Source organism: Anguilla anguilla, chromosome 9 (assembly GCF_013347855.1).
Source record: "Anguilla anguilla isolate fAngAng1 chromosome 9, fAngAng1.pri, whole genome shotgun sequence".
In the NCBI taxonomy this organism is placed as follows: domain Eukaryota; kingdom Metazoa; phylum Chordata; class Actinopteri; order Anguilliformes; family Anguillidae; genus Anguilla; species Anguilla anguilla.
The window spans coordinates 3364222-3383167 of NC_049209.1; the positions used below are offsets into that span (position 1 = coordinate 3364222).

The 18946-nt window shown below is 42.2% G+C and overlaps 1 protein-coding gene across 3 annotated transcripts; it reads left to right on the top strand.

The window, feature by feature from the left end:
* The first annotated feature begins 71 nt into the window (after positions 1 to 71).
* LOC118236488 (sideroflexin-1) lies at positions 72 to 17376 on the top strand. Of its 3 annotated transcripts, none has more exons than XM_035434920.1 (11): positions 72 to 288; positions 8109 to 8278; positions 8814 to 8984; positions 9719 to 9817; positions 10052 to 10127; positions 10466 to 10551; positions 10922 to 11049; positions 11806 to 11855; positions 12535 to 12584; positions 13993 to 14040; positions 15163 to 17376. In XM_035434920.1, the coding sequence occupies exons 2-11, from the start codon at positions 8115 to 8117 to the stop codon at positions 15257 to 15259; spliced, it is 969 nt and encodes a 322-aa protein (XP_035290811.1). In that variant the 5' UTR covers positions 72 to 288; positions 8109 to 8114; the 3' UTR covers positions 15260 to 17376. The 3 variants fall into 3 exon arrangements, with proteins under 3 accessions (XP_035290811.1, XP_035290813.1, XP_035290812.1); XM_035434922.1 differs by lacking the exon at positions 72 to 288 and adding an exon at positions 3033 to 3051; XM_035434921.1 differs by lacking the exon at positions 72 to 288 and adding an exon at positions 7623 to 7829.
* Positions 17377 to 18946: the final 1570 nt, after the last annotated feature.

Here is an 18946-nt window from a genome sequence, read left to right on the forward strand (position 1 = left end):
TTGCTAAGGACCCTGATTAGTGGAATCAGGTGTGGAACTGCTTGGTTGGAATGAAAGCCTACACCCACACCGGCTGTTTGAGGACCCTGATGTAGACGTTCAGTCAATTCGCACTGAAGGTATATTGGTATTGTAGAGACTGCTATTTTGAAGTGATCGTTCACTTCACCAGCAGCCGGAAGTTCCCCTCGGTCGCTTTGAATACGGGAGAGTGTTCGCTTCACGAAGCAATCAGGGACACCCCTTACAGTCAAACCATATCTTGATACAGTGAAGAAGCCGCGGACAGTAAGTAGATCGCTATCTGTGTAAGGTGTTTCTTAAATTTGTTCATATGCTTGAGAACTTGATCTGTTATTTACAGTGTGCACGCGAAATGCAGATCTGGCTCGTACATAACCGCGGAGCATGTGATAGACATCATGAGGATGTGGCACTGAATGAACCGGTCACAACTGGACAGATGCTTGATCATTTTAACGAAAAAGCGCTATTTTGTGATTATATAGCCTACATATAATAGCGACCTATTCACTAAATGCAAAACTGATTTCTGCATGTGGTGTTAATAATTGACAACATATGGCTACTTTAGTAGGGGAACAGGGGCTGCAAGATAGCGTTTTAATTTTCAACTCTGTAGCTATGCTCTAAGTAACAAAACTTTAGAAGAAATTGCCTTTTTAAAAATCGTTTGTCGGTGGTAAAACGGTGCCGGTTTAAACATTTAAGTCATTTTATGAAGAGCAAGTGCTGGCCATACAGCCAGCCAGGTGTTTAGTGATAGTGTGTAGCTACGTCTCGCAAATCGCTCCAGATTGTACTGGTCTACAGTGAGCCAGTCTGTGGAGACTGCTTGAACTAACGGGTTACTGTTTCAAAACCAGCTCACCGCTTGTTTTAGGATTTCAGTAGGAAGCAAAACGATTGGTTAAACGTTAAGTTTGAGATTAAACCACTTCTCGTAAATGCTCAGAATCGTTTTTAAGGATCTAGCGTTACTGTTTTTTTAACATTGTAGCAGGTGCGTTTCCCTTTCTTCAGTAGGCTACATCTGCTACAGACTCACAGGGTCTCAGTTTGACGACGAGCGTTTTCAGATATCAGAAACGACGCGTATCTTTAATTTTGCCTGTGAAACTGAGTTGTGCATCACCCCTGTGCTGTCTCTTGTCAAAATCAGGCGGTCGATTTAACGAGATTAACTCCGATACCGCGGCGCAGATCTGTAATGCAGATAGGTGAACCTGATCCAGCAGGGTCTTCACGGGACTAGGGTGATTAGGAGTGTTGCTCGTTATACGGCGAATGGAAACGCAGGCTATTCACCAATTAATAGGGGAAAAACCCACGTCTGTTTACTCGTTTTATAAACACAACGTTATATTGTTAAAAAATGATTTGCGTTGAGCGGCGTTCAGCATGATGAAATCTCGAAAAATTATTACACCAAAGATGGCTGCTGGAGCAGCAAAGCAAAGCAAAGCACAGAAGGCACTCTATCTGAATCACTTACGCTGTTCCCTAGCTAGTCAAGTCATGTAGCAGTCTTCGCTGTGACAGACGCAGTGTTTATGTCCACATTCTATGTCGCGGAAGACGGAGAGCTACTATAGCTAACTGGTCGCGATTTTGTTGCAGATCTTTTTCTTCTTCTTCCTAATGGGTTTTCTGCTTAATGGTTCGGACCAGAATTGGTTAACTAGACGGATACCTACAGAAGCGCCCCATTTAGCTTGTTTTACTTGTAATTGCGGTTGTTTACAGCATAGATAAGAATATGCATGTAGGTCGTCGTTTTCTGTTGTGTAGCGAATATTTTAAATTTAGTAGAAATGGAAAGAGTCTGTTATGATACTTGGAATGAGAAAATGGCTGCTATGTTATGCAGACTGTGGGGTCATCTAAAGTCATCGCACCTAATCCACAGAAGAAAAACGGTAGCATTGGTTAGGCTAATTATTTTTTAGAATACTGTTCTATACATTGCACCGATGTCGTGCCTACACTGTGATTGTTGTACAACATTGTGCATTGCACTGTCGATTAATTGCAGGACAGTGATAAACTGCTCCTGCTATGTGCCTATTTGGTGCAAATCATGTAATGACAGTTTCAGCTTATACGCTTCTTACAGAAGCGTGTAAGGTGCACTTCATGAAAAAGAAAGAACAATCTTCCTGTATTGTTTAAGGAAATAACCGATTTCCAAAAAAATATAGCCTACATTATTCGAGTGCGATTGCTTTTTCTGGCCTGTGTCGTATCAAGTGACTGCAAATGATCCCACTTTGTCCTCAGTTGTAGTTGTTTCTTTTGGGATAGATGTATTGAATGATTTTTTTTTTGCGTCGTTTTTATTGGCTGGATCCTGAGAGGGATTCAAAACCATACCTGCAAACTTTGGTCTAATGTGCAAGTGGACAGTAAACTATTAACACTATCACTGATAGTTGTGTTCAGTCTCAGAAAAGCCCTGTAAGCCAGTCTCACTTAAACTCACTTTAAGCTCATTCATTTCAACACTACCATTGCAGATCCATTGTAGGCCTACTGTACATTTCCCGTGTGCACACACATGTTCGTAATATTAAAAAGAATCGGTGCAGCCAATCAGTGCTTTCTGACATCATGTGAAGCCATCTTGAACATGTTCTTTTTTGGTAAGATAGCTGGCTAACTAACTGTAGTCTGTCCTCCAGCCTACATTTCTGCCAGGAATGTGATGGAGTGGTCGTTATGATATGGAAAACTATTTAGAGTTTTATGACTGATCATTGTGTTTATAAATGACATTATCTGGTGTTCAGAATTAGTTTGGCACTTGTTCAAAGACCTACTGGCAGATTTATATACTATACTGTTGAGCTACTTCAGAACTCTTTTGAAAACAGTTGAAATAGAATGTTTGAATAAATTTAAGAAGTACAATGTTTTTAAACAAACGCATTTATTCTTGATTTAATATAGCCCCCTTCATCGTCTGTGTTGAATGCTGGGATAGGCTCCACTGCTCCAGGACCTCCCGCGACCCTGACCAGGAATAAGCGGGTACAGATACTGGTGTGTTTGTGTTTGAAAAGCAGAGAAGGCCCTTTCATTATTTTGACATGCAGTTTACTGCACCAACAGACTCTTAGCTCAGGTGCACTGTAGTAACGGTGATTCAAAGCGATGCAAATCATTGTTTTCTTAAAGCAATGCCGGTTAACAACGAGTTTGTACCCTGTGTCCAAACAGTAGCAGCCCTTGCTTTTTATTCTGGGTCAGGGAGGGGCCGGATAGCCCTATATAATTAAGTATAAGCAACCTTCTCATTCGGAAAACCTTTGACCACCGGAGTTACCCTTTGCCCACACAATCTCAATGCTGTTACTCAACACTCCTCCCTGGCTAGATTATTAATGTGGACTGTGGCCTGCAGGTTAACCACTACCTATGGGCTTTGCTCAATGTCACTGTTCCTAAATGGTTTAGGTTTATTTTATGACCTTGGTGGTCTCTTAACAGAACAAAACAGCTCAGGCAGGCAAGAGGTTTGATGGACCAAAGTATTGTTGTCAGCAGTTCAGGGGTAATGCGGATTTATTTGCTAATGAGTGCTTCATCTTCTTATTGTCTTCCTTACTGCCTGATTAATCAGGATTTGCCCTGAGCCCCACTGGTTTAAATGGCCTTCTGAGAACCGCCTATTAATTTTTGCCCCCTGTTGGGGACATGAGTCACAGGTCCTAATCTCAAGAGTCCTATTCTGCTATGCTGAAACATACACGACAAGGGTCATTCAGTAAAAAATAAAAATGAATGAAATTTTTGAAAATATTTTCACAAGACAAACTTATGTCAAAATTTTAATGGTTTAACTTTTTTTTTTTTTTTTCTTTGAGGTCTCAGGGGGATAGTATCAGAATGAGTTCATCTTTGTGTACTCGGTCTTAGCCTGCTTTGTCTTTCATTGTTATTTCAGAAGGGTTTTCTAAATTTACTCTTTCTCAGTAGGATTCTTTTTCTATTAATTGTCGTCTGTTGGTTCTCAAGTACTGGAATTAACTGGAACTCCAATAATTCAGTGTTTGTTTTGAGTACTACTGCAGATTATTAGAATGTATTCTGAACCACACTTACACTCACCCATTGTTAATAAATAAAAAACATCTGTTTAAAACTTGTAAAATCTGGTTCCATTGTAACCAAAGTTTACAAGTTTTTAACCGATGTTTTGTTTTGAGTACTACTGCAGATTATTAGAATGTATTCTGAACCACACTTACACTGACCCATTGTTAATAAATAAAAAACATCTGTTAAAACTTGTAAAATCTGGTTCCATTGTAACCACAGTTTACAAGTTTTTAACAGATGTTTCTTATTTTATTTATTTTTTTTAACCAATGGGTCAAGCCAACACTGAGACTCGTGGCTGGTTGTGTAAAGCCAGGTGACGGGCAGCCCTTCGGAGCAGAGGTGTGCAGGAAGCCATTGATTTAGCCCTTCCATAAAAGCCCTCCGGGTTGCCCGTTTGTTTCCATAGCAACTCTGCTGAGTCAGCAGCCCCTGTTGGAGGCATTAATCAGTCGCTGTTTTCTTTTCCTTTTCTTCTGAAGAGGCCGGCCGTGCCGTGCCGCGCCGTGGAGCGTGTGCGAATGGCTCTCGTGCCAAAAAGGTTCTTTCCTATTAACGTGAGCTTCGTTTTCTGGGGGAAAACCGTGATGAATGTGCATCCCTCTTTCGTGTTTCCGAAATCCACTTTAGGCGGCCTCTAGCTGTATTGTCTTTCCTCTCCCGTGAACTGTTTTCACCACTGTTAGTTCAGTCCTTTTAAAAAACAAAAGCAACATTGCAGGCCTCAAATATCATCATTGTAAGGGCAAGGTCACTTCGGCCTTAGCAAAGCCAAAATTTCACAGGGCACCAAGGACAAATCGGAGTGTAGTGAGGCCAAAATGAAATTTGCTGTTTGGGCGTAAAGGCCAGAAGAACATTGTAAAAGCACTTGTCCAATTCATACATTCAGAAGTCACAAAATAAAGGTCAATACATCTGTTTGTCAAATGAATGAATAAACTAATAAATAAAACAAAAATTGGCAAGTGCTCAAATTTGTATTTTTACAATTTGGTCTGTCCAGTCAAAATCACCGTTCCATCATTTGAGTGTTCACATGCACACCAAGCTCTTTGGAATTACCTAGTTCAATAATAAAACGGTCTTATTTATTTCAAGTTGAGTTCTAAGCCTTTAGCTGATCATTTTGCCAGTCTCTCGCAATATTTTGCCTGTGCAAAGCCTTTAAAAGAAGAAATAGTAGTTTAGTTCGGCAACTGGTACCCAGCTGAGTTCTAAGCCTTCGAATAGCCTACATGTTCACGGAAGCTCTGCGTCACTTTATGGAAGCTGGATGACGTCTTTTTCCCGCGTTTTGCTTTGACAGAAGCGGTTCGGTTTCACGCGCCCTTCCGAACGTCGTTCGGCCAGCTATCGATTCTTTTCACCCGTCAGTCCCACCGGCCGACGACGACGAGTTTTATGCGCTTGTGTCAGCGGAGTAGAATTCCTTCTGCGGGTGCCTCTGAACCACGGCGCGCGAGTTGGTTAACCACAAGCCAGCCAACTGGAGCTCTCCCCCTCTGAGTGATCGCGTGACCAGCTGTAATAATAATAAACTTATTTATATCGCGCGCTTAGAACACGCCGTGCCATTCCCCATAATGCACCACTCCATGGAGTCAGGCCACAAGCAGCACCGGCACAACTTGGTTTGGGGTGCATCCACTGGAACCCCCAGGATATTAGCTGGAACGAGCTGTCCAGAAACCCCATATTTAGTCGTTTTTAAACTTTATTACGTTGTGAGAATAATCTACTTCGTAATGGTATTAACAATTTAAAAAATGAACTAAGCTGTGTAAGCCTTTGCGGTCCAGTAGTACACTGTTCTGTTATAAACATTTCTGTTTACGTGGTGTGATCCACAAGGTTGCCTGCTGTCTTTGCTTGGACTTTTTGACCTTGTTGCATATTCTTTTCTACAAATACCGAACTTGCAGCTGATTTCTCAAGACTTGAACACTTTTTAACAGAAATTTCAGGTGTAAACTGGTGTCAGCCAGCTGGTTTTGTGCTTACTAGTACCCGTCTTGTCTTTTACTCGACTTTATCATTTAGTAACATGTTAGATTACATTACAAGTGTACAGCTGGATATATACTGAAGCAATGCAGGTTAAGCACCTTGCTCAACAGTACAACAGCAGTGCCCTACCCAGGAATCGAACCTGCAGCCTTTAGGTTACAAGACCTCTTCATATATCACATTTTGAAAAAGAATTGGTTAAAAAAAACTGACTGTAGGTGAGAGAAGTGACGAAAACGTTTAATGCACGTGTAGCCTACGTCAGACGTTCTACCAATCCTTTGTAATTGTCTGCCCACCTGGTGGCCTGGAGGCTGTTTATTTTCTTGAATGACTCAAGTTCATAACCAGTGCTATGGTGCTGACATATTAATACTTTTTTTGTTGTTGTTTAAAGTGTATGCTTCTTTTTAGGCGCTGTAGCAAAAGCTTCACCACTGCAGCCCGTCCCAAATTTTGCAGTGAGTTATGAGACCCTAAATAGTAGCAGTTTTTATGCCCCCGGCATTCGTAGGAGGCAGGAGGGGCATTATGTCGAGGCCCCGTCCATCCGTCTGTCGTCCGTCAACAGTTTGGTGCCTGTTCATTTAACAGAAAACGCCTTTGTCGATCGGGCTGATTTTTTGGTGGTGAATTGGACTTGACCACATGAAGGCTGATTTTCATCGGTGACGCCACCACTCATTCAAAATGGCCACCATGGCCGCCATCTTGAATTTGGTACCTGTTCATTTAACAGAAAACGCCTTTGTGGATTGGGCTGATTTTTTGGTGGTGAATTGGACTTGACCACACGAAGGCTAGTTTCGATCGGTGATGCCACCTCTCATCCAATATGGCTGCCTTCATGTGGTTGACCATGTAGTCAGGGGCGTATGCCATACTTTGCTGTTTCAAGTTCAGATTGATGTTACAAGATGTAAGTAGTCCATTGCCTCGTGATTTATCAGTAAACAATGCGCTGTTTTTACAGCATATGTTTACTTTGTCATTTCGATGTGAAAATAAGATATTACACACTGTTGAAGCGTCTCCAAGAGAGGAGACGATTCACCTCATATCAACTTGCAAGCCCTGTTTCCAATGTCAGTTTGAAGTTGGGCATCACCTCCGTCATGGTCGAGAACAACAGAGACCATATAAAGATGATATTACGCCTCCATGGTGTTGCCCATGTAAAAGAGGGGGGGCTGGCATTAAATTTTTGGCGATTTGTAGTGCAAAAATTCAGTTTGGAACCCAAAATAAACACATCAACACAAACTTTTCTGAATGCTTAAAATAACTCGAGGGCGCTACGGTTGGGGCATATGCCACACTCTGCGGTGGCCTTGTTTAATGGTTGGTTTAATGACTACTGGAAAAGATATAATGTGAACGGTTTTTCACCTCGCTTCTGTGAAATCAATGCTTTTATGGTTTAAGACACTTAAAAACCATTAGACTATACTCCACTATCCTGTTTTTTTATTTTTTATTTTATTTTGCAAGATCGTGGCGTTTTATAACCGTGATTTTCATTTTGAAAACTGTGCTGTTTAATAATGCACGAAGAGTTCTTCAGTACCTAAGCGTTCAGTATTTAATTATACCATCGGCATCATTTTTTATTTTAGCGTAACGGCAGTTTTATTCGATGTTGTCCGTCTTTATTATGAACGGCTTTTGTGGAGACGAGAGGACCCGCCAGCTGATCGGTAATGATGGAGCCCCAGGGTGACCGAACCAGACACAGTAGCAAATCCATAACAAATTTAAGGCATCATTGATTACACAGTTGGCTACACATTCTCTTCAGGCTGATGTATAATGAAAAATTTGCGACAGAGTAATTACCGAGCGTTACTAATTACGGAGATAAGAAACACACAATGCGCGTTTTGAACCGCTTTTTATTGTGTTGCTGAATGGTGTTGATGTATCGGCGCTATGTCATCATGTGCAGCTTTTTATTTTTATTTTCCCCCCAATCTTAGATCACCATGACTACAGAGCTTCCCACGAACATTAATATCAAGGAGCCGCGATGGGACCAGGACACCTTCATGGGTCGCGCGAAACACTTCTTTACCGTCACCGACCCCCGGAACATTCTCTTATCCAACGAGCAACTGGAGAACGCCCGACAGATTATCCACGACTACAGGTAAAAGGCCAGAGTCTTTCACGAGGTAATTCATAATGACACTTCCACCATTCGCAGTTACACAACTTTAAGTCAATACTGCTGTTTCCAGTTTAACCAATCAGCAGTTTGTCCCTTTAGTGGGCTACCAATGAGAAGTTAACTTGAAATGTGTAAGAAATAGTTACAGAATGGACATTCTGTGCTATATCTTCAGCTCTTGTGTTTAGAAATAACATGGTTCACATCGATTAAATTGTTTGCACATTTCTAAAATATATGCATATAAGTGATAGTATACAACTTCATCTTGTGGTTTAATGAACACTTCAAAAGTAAGAAAGTAATTGCAAGTCCTTTACACTTTCACCATAGCAAGTCCAATCCACCACAGATTATTAAACTCCCTTCTGCCAAAGAAGACATTACACCATATCCAAGATGCTTACAAAGAAATAGATGAGATGGTTCCAGTACAATTTTAGATATATTTAGTCACGGTAAATAAAAATGTTTAAAAATATATTTTGTAATTATTATTTTTATTTTTTTTAAGACAGGGGGTGGTGTCCCCAGGCCTCACAGAAGACCAACTCTGGAGGGCGAAGTACGTCTACGACTCTGCCTTCCACCCGGATACCGGGGAGAAGATGCTCCTGATTGGCCGAATGTCCGCGCAGGTCCCCATGAACATGACCATCACGGGATGCATGATGACATTCTATAAGTGAGCGCTGAGTTGCGGAGCTTTCCGGAAAACATGCATTTCTGTTCGTAGCATTTACTTCAGTTTTGTTTCTTCCATTGGTTATATTGCTGTGAGATGAAAATGGACACTGAATGGACACTGATTTGCTTTTTTTTTTTTTACCTTACTTGTCATGCTTCCAAACTCTGTATAACATCTCTTTCCTTAGCCAGTGCCATTATCCAGAATGACTTGGATCACTTTCAGATGGTTAGTTGATACGGAGGGATGTTTACTGTAAGAGACCGTGCTCTTCCCTCAGTGGTCCAGACAGCTGAGCACAGCCTCAGCCCGCATTGGTACTTCCGAGTCCTAGGGCTAGGAGTGAATGTTCTCTGAAAAGCCATCCATGGAGACCCAGTGCTGAGTTGTTTATCCAAGTGTGATCTGCGTGAGTCGCTAAGGGGCTAGTGTGAGGGAATCCACATTAAATAAAGGTCAGGCTAAAGGCCCTTTAGCACACCACTGCTGGTCACAAACATAACGCCACACACAAATAAACCTTTCTCACGGGGACATAAGAATAAGGTGGGCCAGGGGAGCCTCAAGCTTTAACTGCGATTTTTTTTTTAAAATTAAAAAAAAAAAAAATTTTCCTAGGGGAGCGAGCATTTCTCGCATCCTAAGTGCAGCGTAGCCGATTTCTGTTGCCACAGAGGAGAAAGAAAATCAGATTCACGCGGGTCATTAATGATCAAATCCTCCCTTTTCAGAACGACTCCAGCGGTTGTGTTCTGGCAGTGGATCAACCAGTCGTTTAACGCCATAGTGAACTACACCAACCGGAGTGGAGACGCACCCATCACTGTCAGGTGTGTGTGTGTGTGTGTGGGGCGGGGGGCGTGTGTGTGTGTGTGTTGGAATGTTGGCGTGCGTGCGTGCGTGCGTGCGTGCGTGCGTGCGTGCGTGCGTGCGGGGGTTTCTGCCATTTGTGGCACAGGTCATGTTCTTCCACAGCCTATATGCAGTAAAGTTTTGGACATATAACCCCCGGTGTGAAGTGCGTTTATGCGCGGCGGACGCTAACTGGAGTTTCTCGTTTGCAGTCAGCTCGGTACAGCCTACGTATCCGCTACGACAGGCGCCGTGGCAACAGCTTTAGGGCTAAACACACTAACCAAGGTACTCATCCCATCTTAACAGCCTTCTAAATCATAAGTCTTTTTATTTTATTTAATTTATTAATTTGTTTTTAACAGTATTTCAGTCATAACCACAGCCCCATGCACTTAACCCACCAGTGTGTTAGAAAGTTTATTCATTTCTTACATTTAAAAAAAAAAAAATGTTTAAAGCATAACTAAAATGTGGCAAACCGTTCAGTCTCATTTGTTTGTATTTTTGTGGTTTTTAGGGGAGGCAGGAATTCAGCACGCTGAAATGCGAAGGGGTCTTTTTGCTGTACCCTGGCAGTGTGTGTTTGATGTTCACGGTAACATTTCTTCTCCCCCCTCACGCAGCATGTCTCGCCTCTGATTGGCCGATTCGTCCCCTTCGCCGCCGTAGCTGCTGCTAACTGTATCAACATCCCGCTGATGAGGCAAAGGTGAGAGCACTGGGCCAGTGCAACACATGTATTTTCATCAGAAGCCTTTTGACTACAGTTAACAACCGTGGCATTTAAGCCACCTTTTATGGTGTGAGGTCACAAACGTGCGATTTAGAATGTTCTCAACAGAACATTCTAATGCTGATGTCACAATCGCTATTGATAATTGAAAGCAGTGGAGTTCTAGAACACTGACTTAGAACTTTGGGGGGGGGGGGAACATTCCAAAAAAACCTGCTCTTCATAAGGGTTTTAATGTGCGAGTGCTATCCCTAATGGCCGTGTCAGGCTACGTTACCGCTTTGCCCCTCCGGGCTCTGTGTTGCCTGTAGCCCGTGTGACTCTTGTCCCCTTCTTGCTCCGGTAGAGAGTTGAAGCATGGTATCCCAATAATGGACGAGAATGACAACAGGCTGGGGGAGTCATCGAAAGCCGCCCAACAGGCCATTTCCCAGGTTGTGGTGTCCCGAATCCTCATGGCCTCCCCAGGAATGGGTCAGTACCTGTCCAAACACACTAAAGACTAAATACCACTTAATTTCCCCATTTAATGGAAGTTCTAATTGACTTTCAAAGTATTTTCTGTTTGTTCTGGGAAAGAGAATTTCCTAAATGCTTATAAACACTCTATTTGTGCCTTTGTGTGTGTGTTTATATTTATACACAAAAAATATACATAAAATTTGGTTATGAGCCCATAAAAGGCATTTCTGTTCCTTAGTTATTTTTATACTGCTTCTGTTACAACGTTTGTTCTTGTGCTTTAGTCATTCATATACTTTCTACTGGCTCAGTTGTACTTTGGTCACATGGTCGAAGTGAAGTCTGCCCCCAATGCGGTTAATGAACACTCCTGTGAGTTGAAGTTGCACAATATCGCATCGCAACCTTGGCCCCAGGGTCCGGGAATGCCGTATCTAATTCCCTGTACAATTTCCCTTTCCTTATCTAAAGACTCTACAACTTCCTGTCAACTAAAAGATAATGCCTGCGCACAAGTAACAGTTTGTACTCTTGAGCCGTCAAAATTAATTATTTAATATAAATCCCGATGTGCTATTTCATCACTTCCTGTGTAGAACACAGTCAGCTTCCTCTCCTTATCTGTGGGAACCTTTCATTCTTGGCTTAAAGAACCGAACTTGCTTGCATGGATGCAAATGAAGGTCAGTGCAGTGTGTCTTTGCCCTGAGTGAAATTATGCCAAGCGTGCTTTTAATTTGTCTGTGTTTGTTTTCACGCTTTTAACAGCTATCCCACCGTTTTTGATGAACACTTTGGAAAAGAGGGCGTTTCTGAAGGTAGGATCATTTTGGATGGATGGATGAATGAATGAATGAATCATTGCATTTATATAGCACCGTTATGAGGAGGAAACTCACCTCACCCACCACCAAAACATGCAAAACGCACAGTTGTAACCGACGGTAACCGTGTGCTGCGTCTTCGACCCGAGCGCTGGAAATGCGCACAGCCTGCGGTGCGGATACAACCCGCGGCGGGTTTGCTCCCAAATTTTCACTGTTGTAAAACGGGACGGGAAAAACAAGAACTACGGGACGTGATGCAAAAAGCCTCGGGGTAGTTTGCTGAAGTGCAGCGCTTTTTAAAAAAAATTTTACCGGACGATCTTACCTGCAGTGCAGGCGTTCCAATGCAAATGAAATGTAACTCATGTATGAGCTACAGGTATGATGGTCTGCCGGTAATTTGATTGACAAAAAAAGGGTGCATGTCGTGGATTTTAATAATTGCAATAGCGGCCATAATGCAGATGCACGTGGATCGGATGCAACGCGGTGTCTTCTGCCCATTCATTTTGCGGTAAGGACTTGTAGTGCATCCGAATGGACAGGATTAGTGGTCTGTGTGTGCGTCTGTGACTGAACTGAACAGCAGTATTCCGGAACCCTGGCGACCGGAACCTCTCTGCCGACCCCCCCCCCCCACTCTCCCATATAATCTCTCTCTCTCTTTCAGAGGTTTCCGTGGATGAGCGCGCCCATACAGGTGGGACTGGTGGGAATCTGGTGAGTGGAGCTGGATTTATTCTGTCTGTGCTAAAAACTTGTGCTTAAAAGTGGCTGTTTGTTTACTGTGGATTCTACACTCAGGCATGCCTGCTGACATTCTGCTAGTGCACTTTTCTAATGATAAATACAGAAGAAGCTCTACGTTAGAATGCAGTGCGGAAGAGTGGGTTTGGGAGATTGACTCATAACTGTTGGACCGGGTTCAAATCCCAACTATTGTGTCCTTGCTCAAGATGGATCACCTCATGCCAAACACGCATTGTGAAAGGCAAATTGCGCAATTCACATTGTGCTGTATTATGGGTGCCATGCAAATAATTATTAACGAGGTCAGGCATTTATGGCATTGGTTGTAACAATTGTAAGTAAATTTTTACCAGCATTTACCACCTTTAGAAGCTCTCATCCATTTACGTTTAAGGGGAATTTAAGACCACATCTGCAAAATCACCATGTTCAAACATGTCCTGATCATTTATGCATTATGCTTCTCGTGCATCTGAAGAACGAGGGATAGTAGCCAGGGGGCTGTGTTTCTTAGTCTTAAAGGTGCGACAGGGCATCTCGCTAATGAAAAGGGAAAATGAAGGTCACTTTGTCTGCTCTGCTATTAAGGGGCGATAGTGGAATACCATTTCATAACTCGGCCTTGGACCTTGTCTCATAAGATCCCATAACTGCTGCAGGCACGTGTCCGTATATGGTGGTCTGTGTGAATATTAGGGGTCTGTTTGATTGTATATGGGGGTCTGTGTGAATATTAGGGGACTGTTTGATTGTGTATGGGTTGTGTGTGAATATTAGGGGTCTGTTTGATTGTATATGGGGTCTGTGTGAATATTAGGGGTCTGTTTGATTGTATATGGGGTCTGTGTGAATATTAGGGGACTGTTTGATTGTGTATGGGGTGTGTGAGAATATTAGGGGACTGTTTGATTGTATATGGAGTGTGTGTGAACGTTAGGGGACTGTTTGATTGTATATGGGGTCTGTGTGAATATTAGGGGACTGTTTGATTGTATATGGAGTGTGTGTGTGAATATTAGGGGTCTGTTTGATTGTATATGGAGTGTGTGTGTGAATATTAGGGGTCTGTTTGATTGTTTATGGAGTGTGTGTGTGAATATTAGGGGTCTGTTTGATTGTATATGGAGTGTGTGTGAATATTAGGGGACTGTTTGATTGTGTATGGAGTGTGTGTGAATATTAGGGGTCTGTTTGATTGTATATGGAGTGTGTGTGAATATTAGGGGTCTGTTTGATTGTATATGGGGTGTGTGTGAATATTAGGGAACTGTTTGATTGTATATGGGGTCTGTGTGAATGTTAGGGGACTGTTTGATTGTATATGGGGTGTGTGTGAATATTAGGGGACTGTTTGTGACTGTGTTTTTCTGCCTTCCAGCCTGGTGTTTGCCACCCCTCTCTGCTGCGCCCTGTTTCCCCAGAAGAGGTGGGTCGGGGTTTGATGCAGAACTGTTTGCTGTGAACTGCAACAGAATACAAGGCAGCAGTAAATAGTTTGCGGATTTTCCAAATCTGCTTTGGTTGGACTCCAATAGTGCCATGCATGCCAATGGAGAATTATTTGAATACTTTTTGTGCCAAATGTGTTTATAATGAGACTAATTGAAATTTTTGGATGAAATTATTTAATGGGGCAGTTCACCCAAAAATGAAAGCTATGTTTCCCCTTTCCCAGAGTGCTATCTATCTATTCAGAGTTTCGCTTTTCTGACAAGTTTCATAGATATCTGCTCCTGCTCACCCTGATACAACGGACCTCCACAGGACAAAGTTTTTGTGGTGGTCAAAGCACCAAAAATTGAATTTAGAAAAACTGAACAGCAATGTCTCCTTCCAAACATATAATGACATGTTTACTCACGAGCTTCCACAGCCCTGGTTTTGCACGGTTTCTTAGAAAAACTACTTTTGCCGAAGAACAGCATAATTCTGGGGCGCGGTGTTAAACATCGTTAAACCAGCATTGAAACAATGCTTTAAAACAACGCTGACGCTGTCCCATTGACGTCCGTTGTATCAGGATGAGCTGTAGCGGGTGTCTAGAAAACTTGTCAAATCTCTGTGAAACAACCTGGATGGATAGATAGCACTCCAGGTAAGTGGGAGCATTTATTTAATTTTATTTTTGGCGTACTGCCCCTTTAAATTCTTGATACTTATCGGCAGGCAGCATTCATCATCCAACCGGGCAGTAATGGTGCTGATAGATTCCAGAAAAGAGACTTGATGGCCATTTTGTTAAATCATAGCATAGCATATGAAATATGACCCAGTTTATATACTCCATCACCTTATGATAATAGCTAATACACCACAAACCTTCATATCCTCCTGAGACCCAGATATTCATTTTTATCCTCTGTAGGGGACAGGAGTCTCTTGGTCTTAATTTCAAGAAGCATACACTCTACTATGTTGAACCCTGTGCCACAAGTTACACTCACTAAAAATGTGTCTCTGCCTGTGTGCCTGTCTGTCTAATCTGTCTGTCTTTCTCTGTCCACATGTCTGTCTGCTCGTCTCTGTCCGTGTGTCCGTCTGTCTGTAGCTCGATGTCGGTGAGCCGCTTGGAGCCGGAGTTGCAGGAGAAGATCCGGGCGAGTCACCCGGGGGTGGAGAGGGTGTATTTCAATAAAGGACTGTGAGACCCCCCCGCCATGCCAGACCAGCGTGTTACCCAGGAAAACAGCTCGAGATAACCCTTCGTCGTGTGTGCCAAAGTCCCCTCCTCTTTCATCGCAAAATTCCAGAGTTGTAATTATTATTCCTATTTTTAAATCGACAGCCTTTTATCATGCCTGATCTGTGTTAGGGAAGTAGCAGTGGGGGTGGGATTAGGGATGGGGTTTAGGGAATGGGGTTTGTTTGCTTGAACACGTTTACCTTTTCACAGTATTGATTCTGTTTTGTTTTTTTGTAAATCACGTCGTACCATAATCTGCCTCATTTTCCACATCGTTTCAAATTAAGTAGTCTTCGGAAAAAGGGTGTTTTCTCTCCGTTGCTCCAATGTCTTATTTTTGTTTGACGTAGTCAGACCTCAGTGGCAAAATGTGGATTTATTATGATCTAATAATGGGTTTATTGATCTTGCTCTGCTCCTCACTGTCAAAAGTGCAATTTCCAGGAAGTAGAAATCAGGAAAAATGCAGCCCCGCCTACTGTCAGGTTTTTTGTTGTGTGCCAAAATTGGTAAAGCTCACTACCTTTTATAAACCTCCCCTCAGGGCTCACCTGAGCTTTGGAATGATCACACGCTGCAGGTGATTTCTGATATAGACGGAATCAGGCAGTCATATTTCCCATCACTGGTGCTGTGATAATATATGTATTTATAGGCTACAACTTATGGATCATAGCTATTACTTCTGTCTGCCTGTCAGCCAAACATGCATGAACAAAACCCGCCATCTCTCGAACCAGACAAAGAGGGGTCGAGTCACATTTCAAAAATCAAGTTCTTAAAGAGTGACCTACCTGTGCAATAAACTAATTACAGGGATTTTTTGACCTGGCGAAGCCCACGGTTTTGTGGTCTCCGGGTTTTTGCAGAAATTGAGCAAGCCCGCAAAACGGCAGCCCTCAACGCGCGAGCAGTCCCTCCGCAAAGCCGGGCCTTTTGAAATGTGGCTCGTCACGCTCAAATGTGGTTTCTAACACGCAATGGGATGGTAGGTAGGGTCCCTCTTTCAGTTTGCAGGGTGTGTTTGTTTTTTTTGTTTTTGTTTTTTTTTGGTCAAGGGAAGCACAGTCACAAGGCAGCACAGTGCAGCATATTTTCACTCAAGGGTTTGTATCTCTGAAGTATGGGATCACTTCTGCTTCTGTGGGGATCACTGGTGCTTTTGCCTTCCCCCCCCCCCCCCAAACTCAAGAACTGTACGCTTGAGCCGTAACCGATCAATTGAGGCTGGGCTCGATTGTGCTAATACTCCTAGTCAACTGCGTGTTGACTGACAGGCCTAATGCCGTCACCATGGCAATCAGGATTTTCACTCTAATGCTGATGGGGAATGCAATAGTTCAAGACGAATGCTCATGAATCCCACCCCCCCACCCCCCCGATTTATTGCCAATATATTTTCAGTGTCAACCTCATTTCAGTACGATTCTGTTTCTGTGAACATAAAAAAAACGATTTATATAGTTATATATTTCCAAGGCTTGTGGTACGGTTAGGATGTGCACAGGCACAGACAAACATCCATGCTTTCGAAAGATTTGAGTAGTCTCGTTCCGATAGCCTGAAGATAGATATAGTATGAATGTGATTTTTATAGATGAATTTTAAAGCAAAGTAATTATTAGTTTTGACATTTACCAAGTGATTAAGCTTTGTTAAACTGATGATGTTGTAATTCAGGGGTGCACAACTCCAGTCCTGGAGGCCTAGTCCGTGTGCGGGTTTTTGTTCCAACCAGTTACCTTAGTTTTGGATTTCTGACAGCTCTATAAACTATGCTGGTTCATTTGTGTATTTGAGTGCAGTAAAATCTTTAGGATACTCTTCCAGTCTGCGGCTGTAGCTGGTGCTTATACAAATACCAGCACCAATTAAAGATGTGATCGAGCTAGTGAAATAACTGGGTGTGGAAGTTGGCACGAAATCCTGAAATGGATCGGCCATTGTCGCGCACCCCTGATCTAAACCTATTTATGATGATTAGAAATCATTTTCTGGCCACAGTTCTGGAGGGCTTTACTTCTTCACATGTATGAAATCTTATGTAAATGTGATGCGTAAAGGGGAACTTCATCCTAATGCGATGTTATAGTATTTTGTACAGGATGTCCTCCAATGTTGGAAGGGCGAAAAAAAGGGAACGTATTCAAAGTTGCGTTTTGCCTAGAAATCGTATGTTCCGCCGGCCTGCGTTGTGGTCAACCTTCTTTGTCTCGTGACTACATCACCCACAATTCCTTGCACTCTTTAGTATTGTTGGGCCCAGATAAAGCCTCAGTGGGTGACCGGTTAACAGAGGATACAATTTAAGTTGAAATGGTAAATGGACTGCATTTATATAGCTCTTTTATCCAGAGCGCTTTACAATTGATGCCTCTCATTCGCCAGAGCAGTTAGGGGTTAGGTGTCTTGCTCAAGGACACTTCGACACTCCCAGGGCGGGGTTGAGAAAGTTGAGAATGCACGCTCCAGTTTATACCTGGTGCTGGACGAAAAGACACGGAAAGATTAGAATTTGAATATCTGCGTACTCTGTAAGCTCCCACAACATGTTTTAATTAATTGGGGGGGTTCTATGTTTCAACTGAATGCCATACCAGTTTTTCAGCAAAAAAGGATACAGTAGCATTCATAAATGAGTCTCTTTAAAAACAGAAATGGGACTAAACTAAACAGGATGTAGCAGGTTTGTCCACAGACAAATGTGATTATGTGCAGCTGTCACGCTGGCCAAATTCAGACTTCATTTTTTTTTTTTTTGCAATAAGCTATTCCTTGCAGATCAGTTAAATATATATATATATATATATATATATATATATATATTTTTTTTTTTTTAAAACTTGTTTTAGGCTTATGTTCCCCTTTAATGCAAGATGACATGTAAATAGCATGTGTTATTTAAATCGATATTCTCAAATGCGGCATAACTCACGGTGTTGCTTGACTTGTGGAAGTGTGGCTCGGTTTTCAGAAGCTGCTGGTCGTTATTTTTTTAAAAGCACTGTCAAAAAGAACTTTGCACAAAAAGGTTTAACCTCTGGATTTGTATACAAGCACAATATTTCTTGTTTTTTTCAGAGGGAAAAGACATAACTAACTCTCGAGTCGCATTTTGGAAGTAACCCTCCGCCCCCACCCCCAACATAGAGCAAATCTAAAGCCTCTGGTGCTTATTACAGTATATTGAACATAACAAATATAATATTAGATTTGTGTGAAGCATATGATATGAATAGATGTGGTTGAGACATTGTTAACTTGGCAGCACATTCATGTGTTGAAGAGATGATGTGATTTTAGGCTATTAACAGTAGATGGGGTTATTATACTTTTACCTCCACGTACGTACATGTAGATATGTTCTTAGTGTTACATGCTGGATGGCGTTTCAGTATGGGGGGGGGGGGGGGGCAAACCGATTCAAGACCATCTCAGTTTAACAAGCCCAAGATCACAGTATCAACAGCACAGAACAAAAAAAAAATCTCAACTTCAAGTATTCAGTAAAAAACGCATGGCTGTTGTTTCTGTGGTGAACTGCACTGCCCATTTATGGCCCAAAGGCTTTTGGGTAATAATCAGGGTCTGTATGAATGCATATAGATTCCAGATATATACTATGAAAAAGTGGAAAGGTTTATATTAA

Excerpts from the sequence above, each read along its gene's own strand:
- LOC118236488 (XM_035434920.1), top strand. The coding sequence starts at position 8,115 with ATGACTACAGAGCTTCCCACGAACATTAATATCAAGGAGCCGCGATGG. Across the intron at positions 10,128-10,465 it reads GGCTAAACACACTAACCAAG|CATGTCTCGCCTCTGATTGG; the intron begins GTACTCATCCCA and ends CCCCTCACGCAG. Across the intron at positions 11,856-12,534 it reads AAAAGAGGGCGTTTCTGAAG|AGGTTTCCGTGGATGAGCGC; the intron begins GTAGGATCATTT and ends TCTCTCTTTCAG.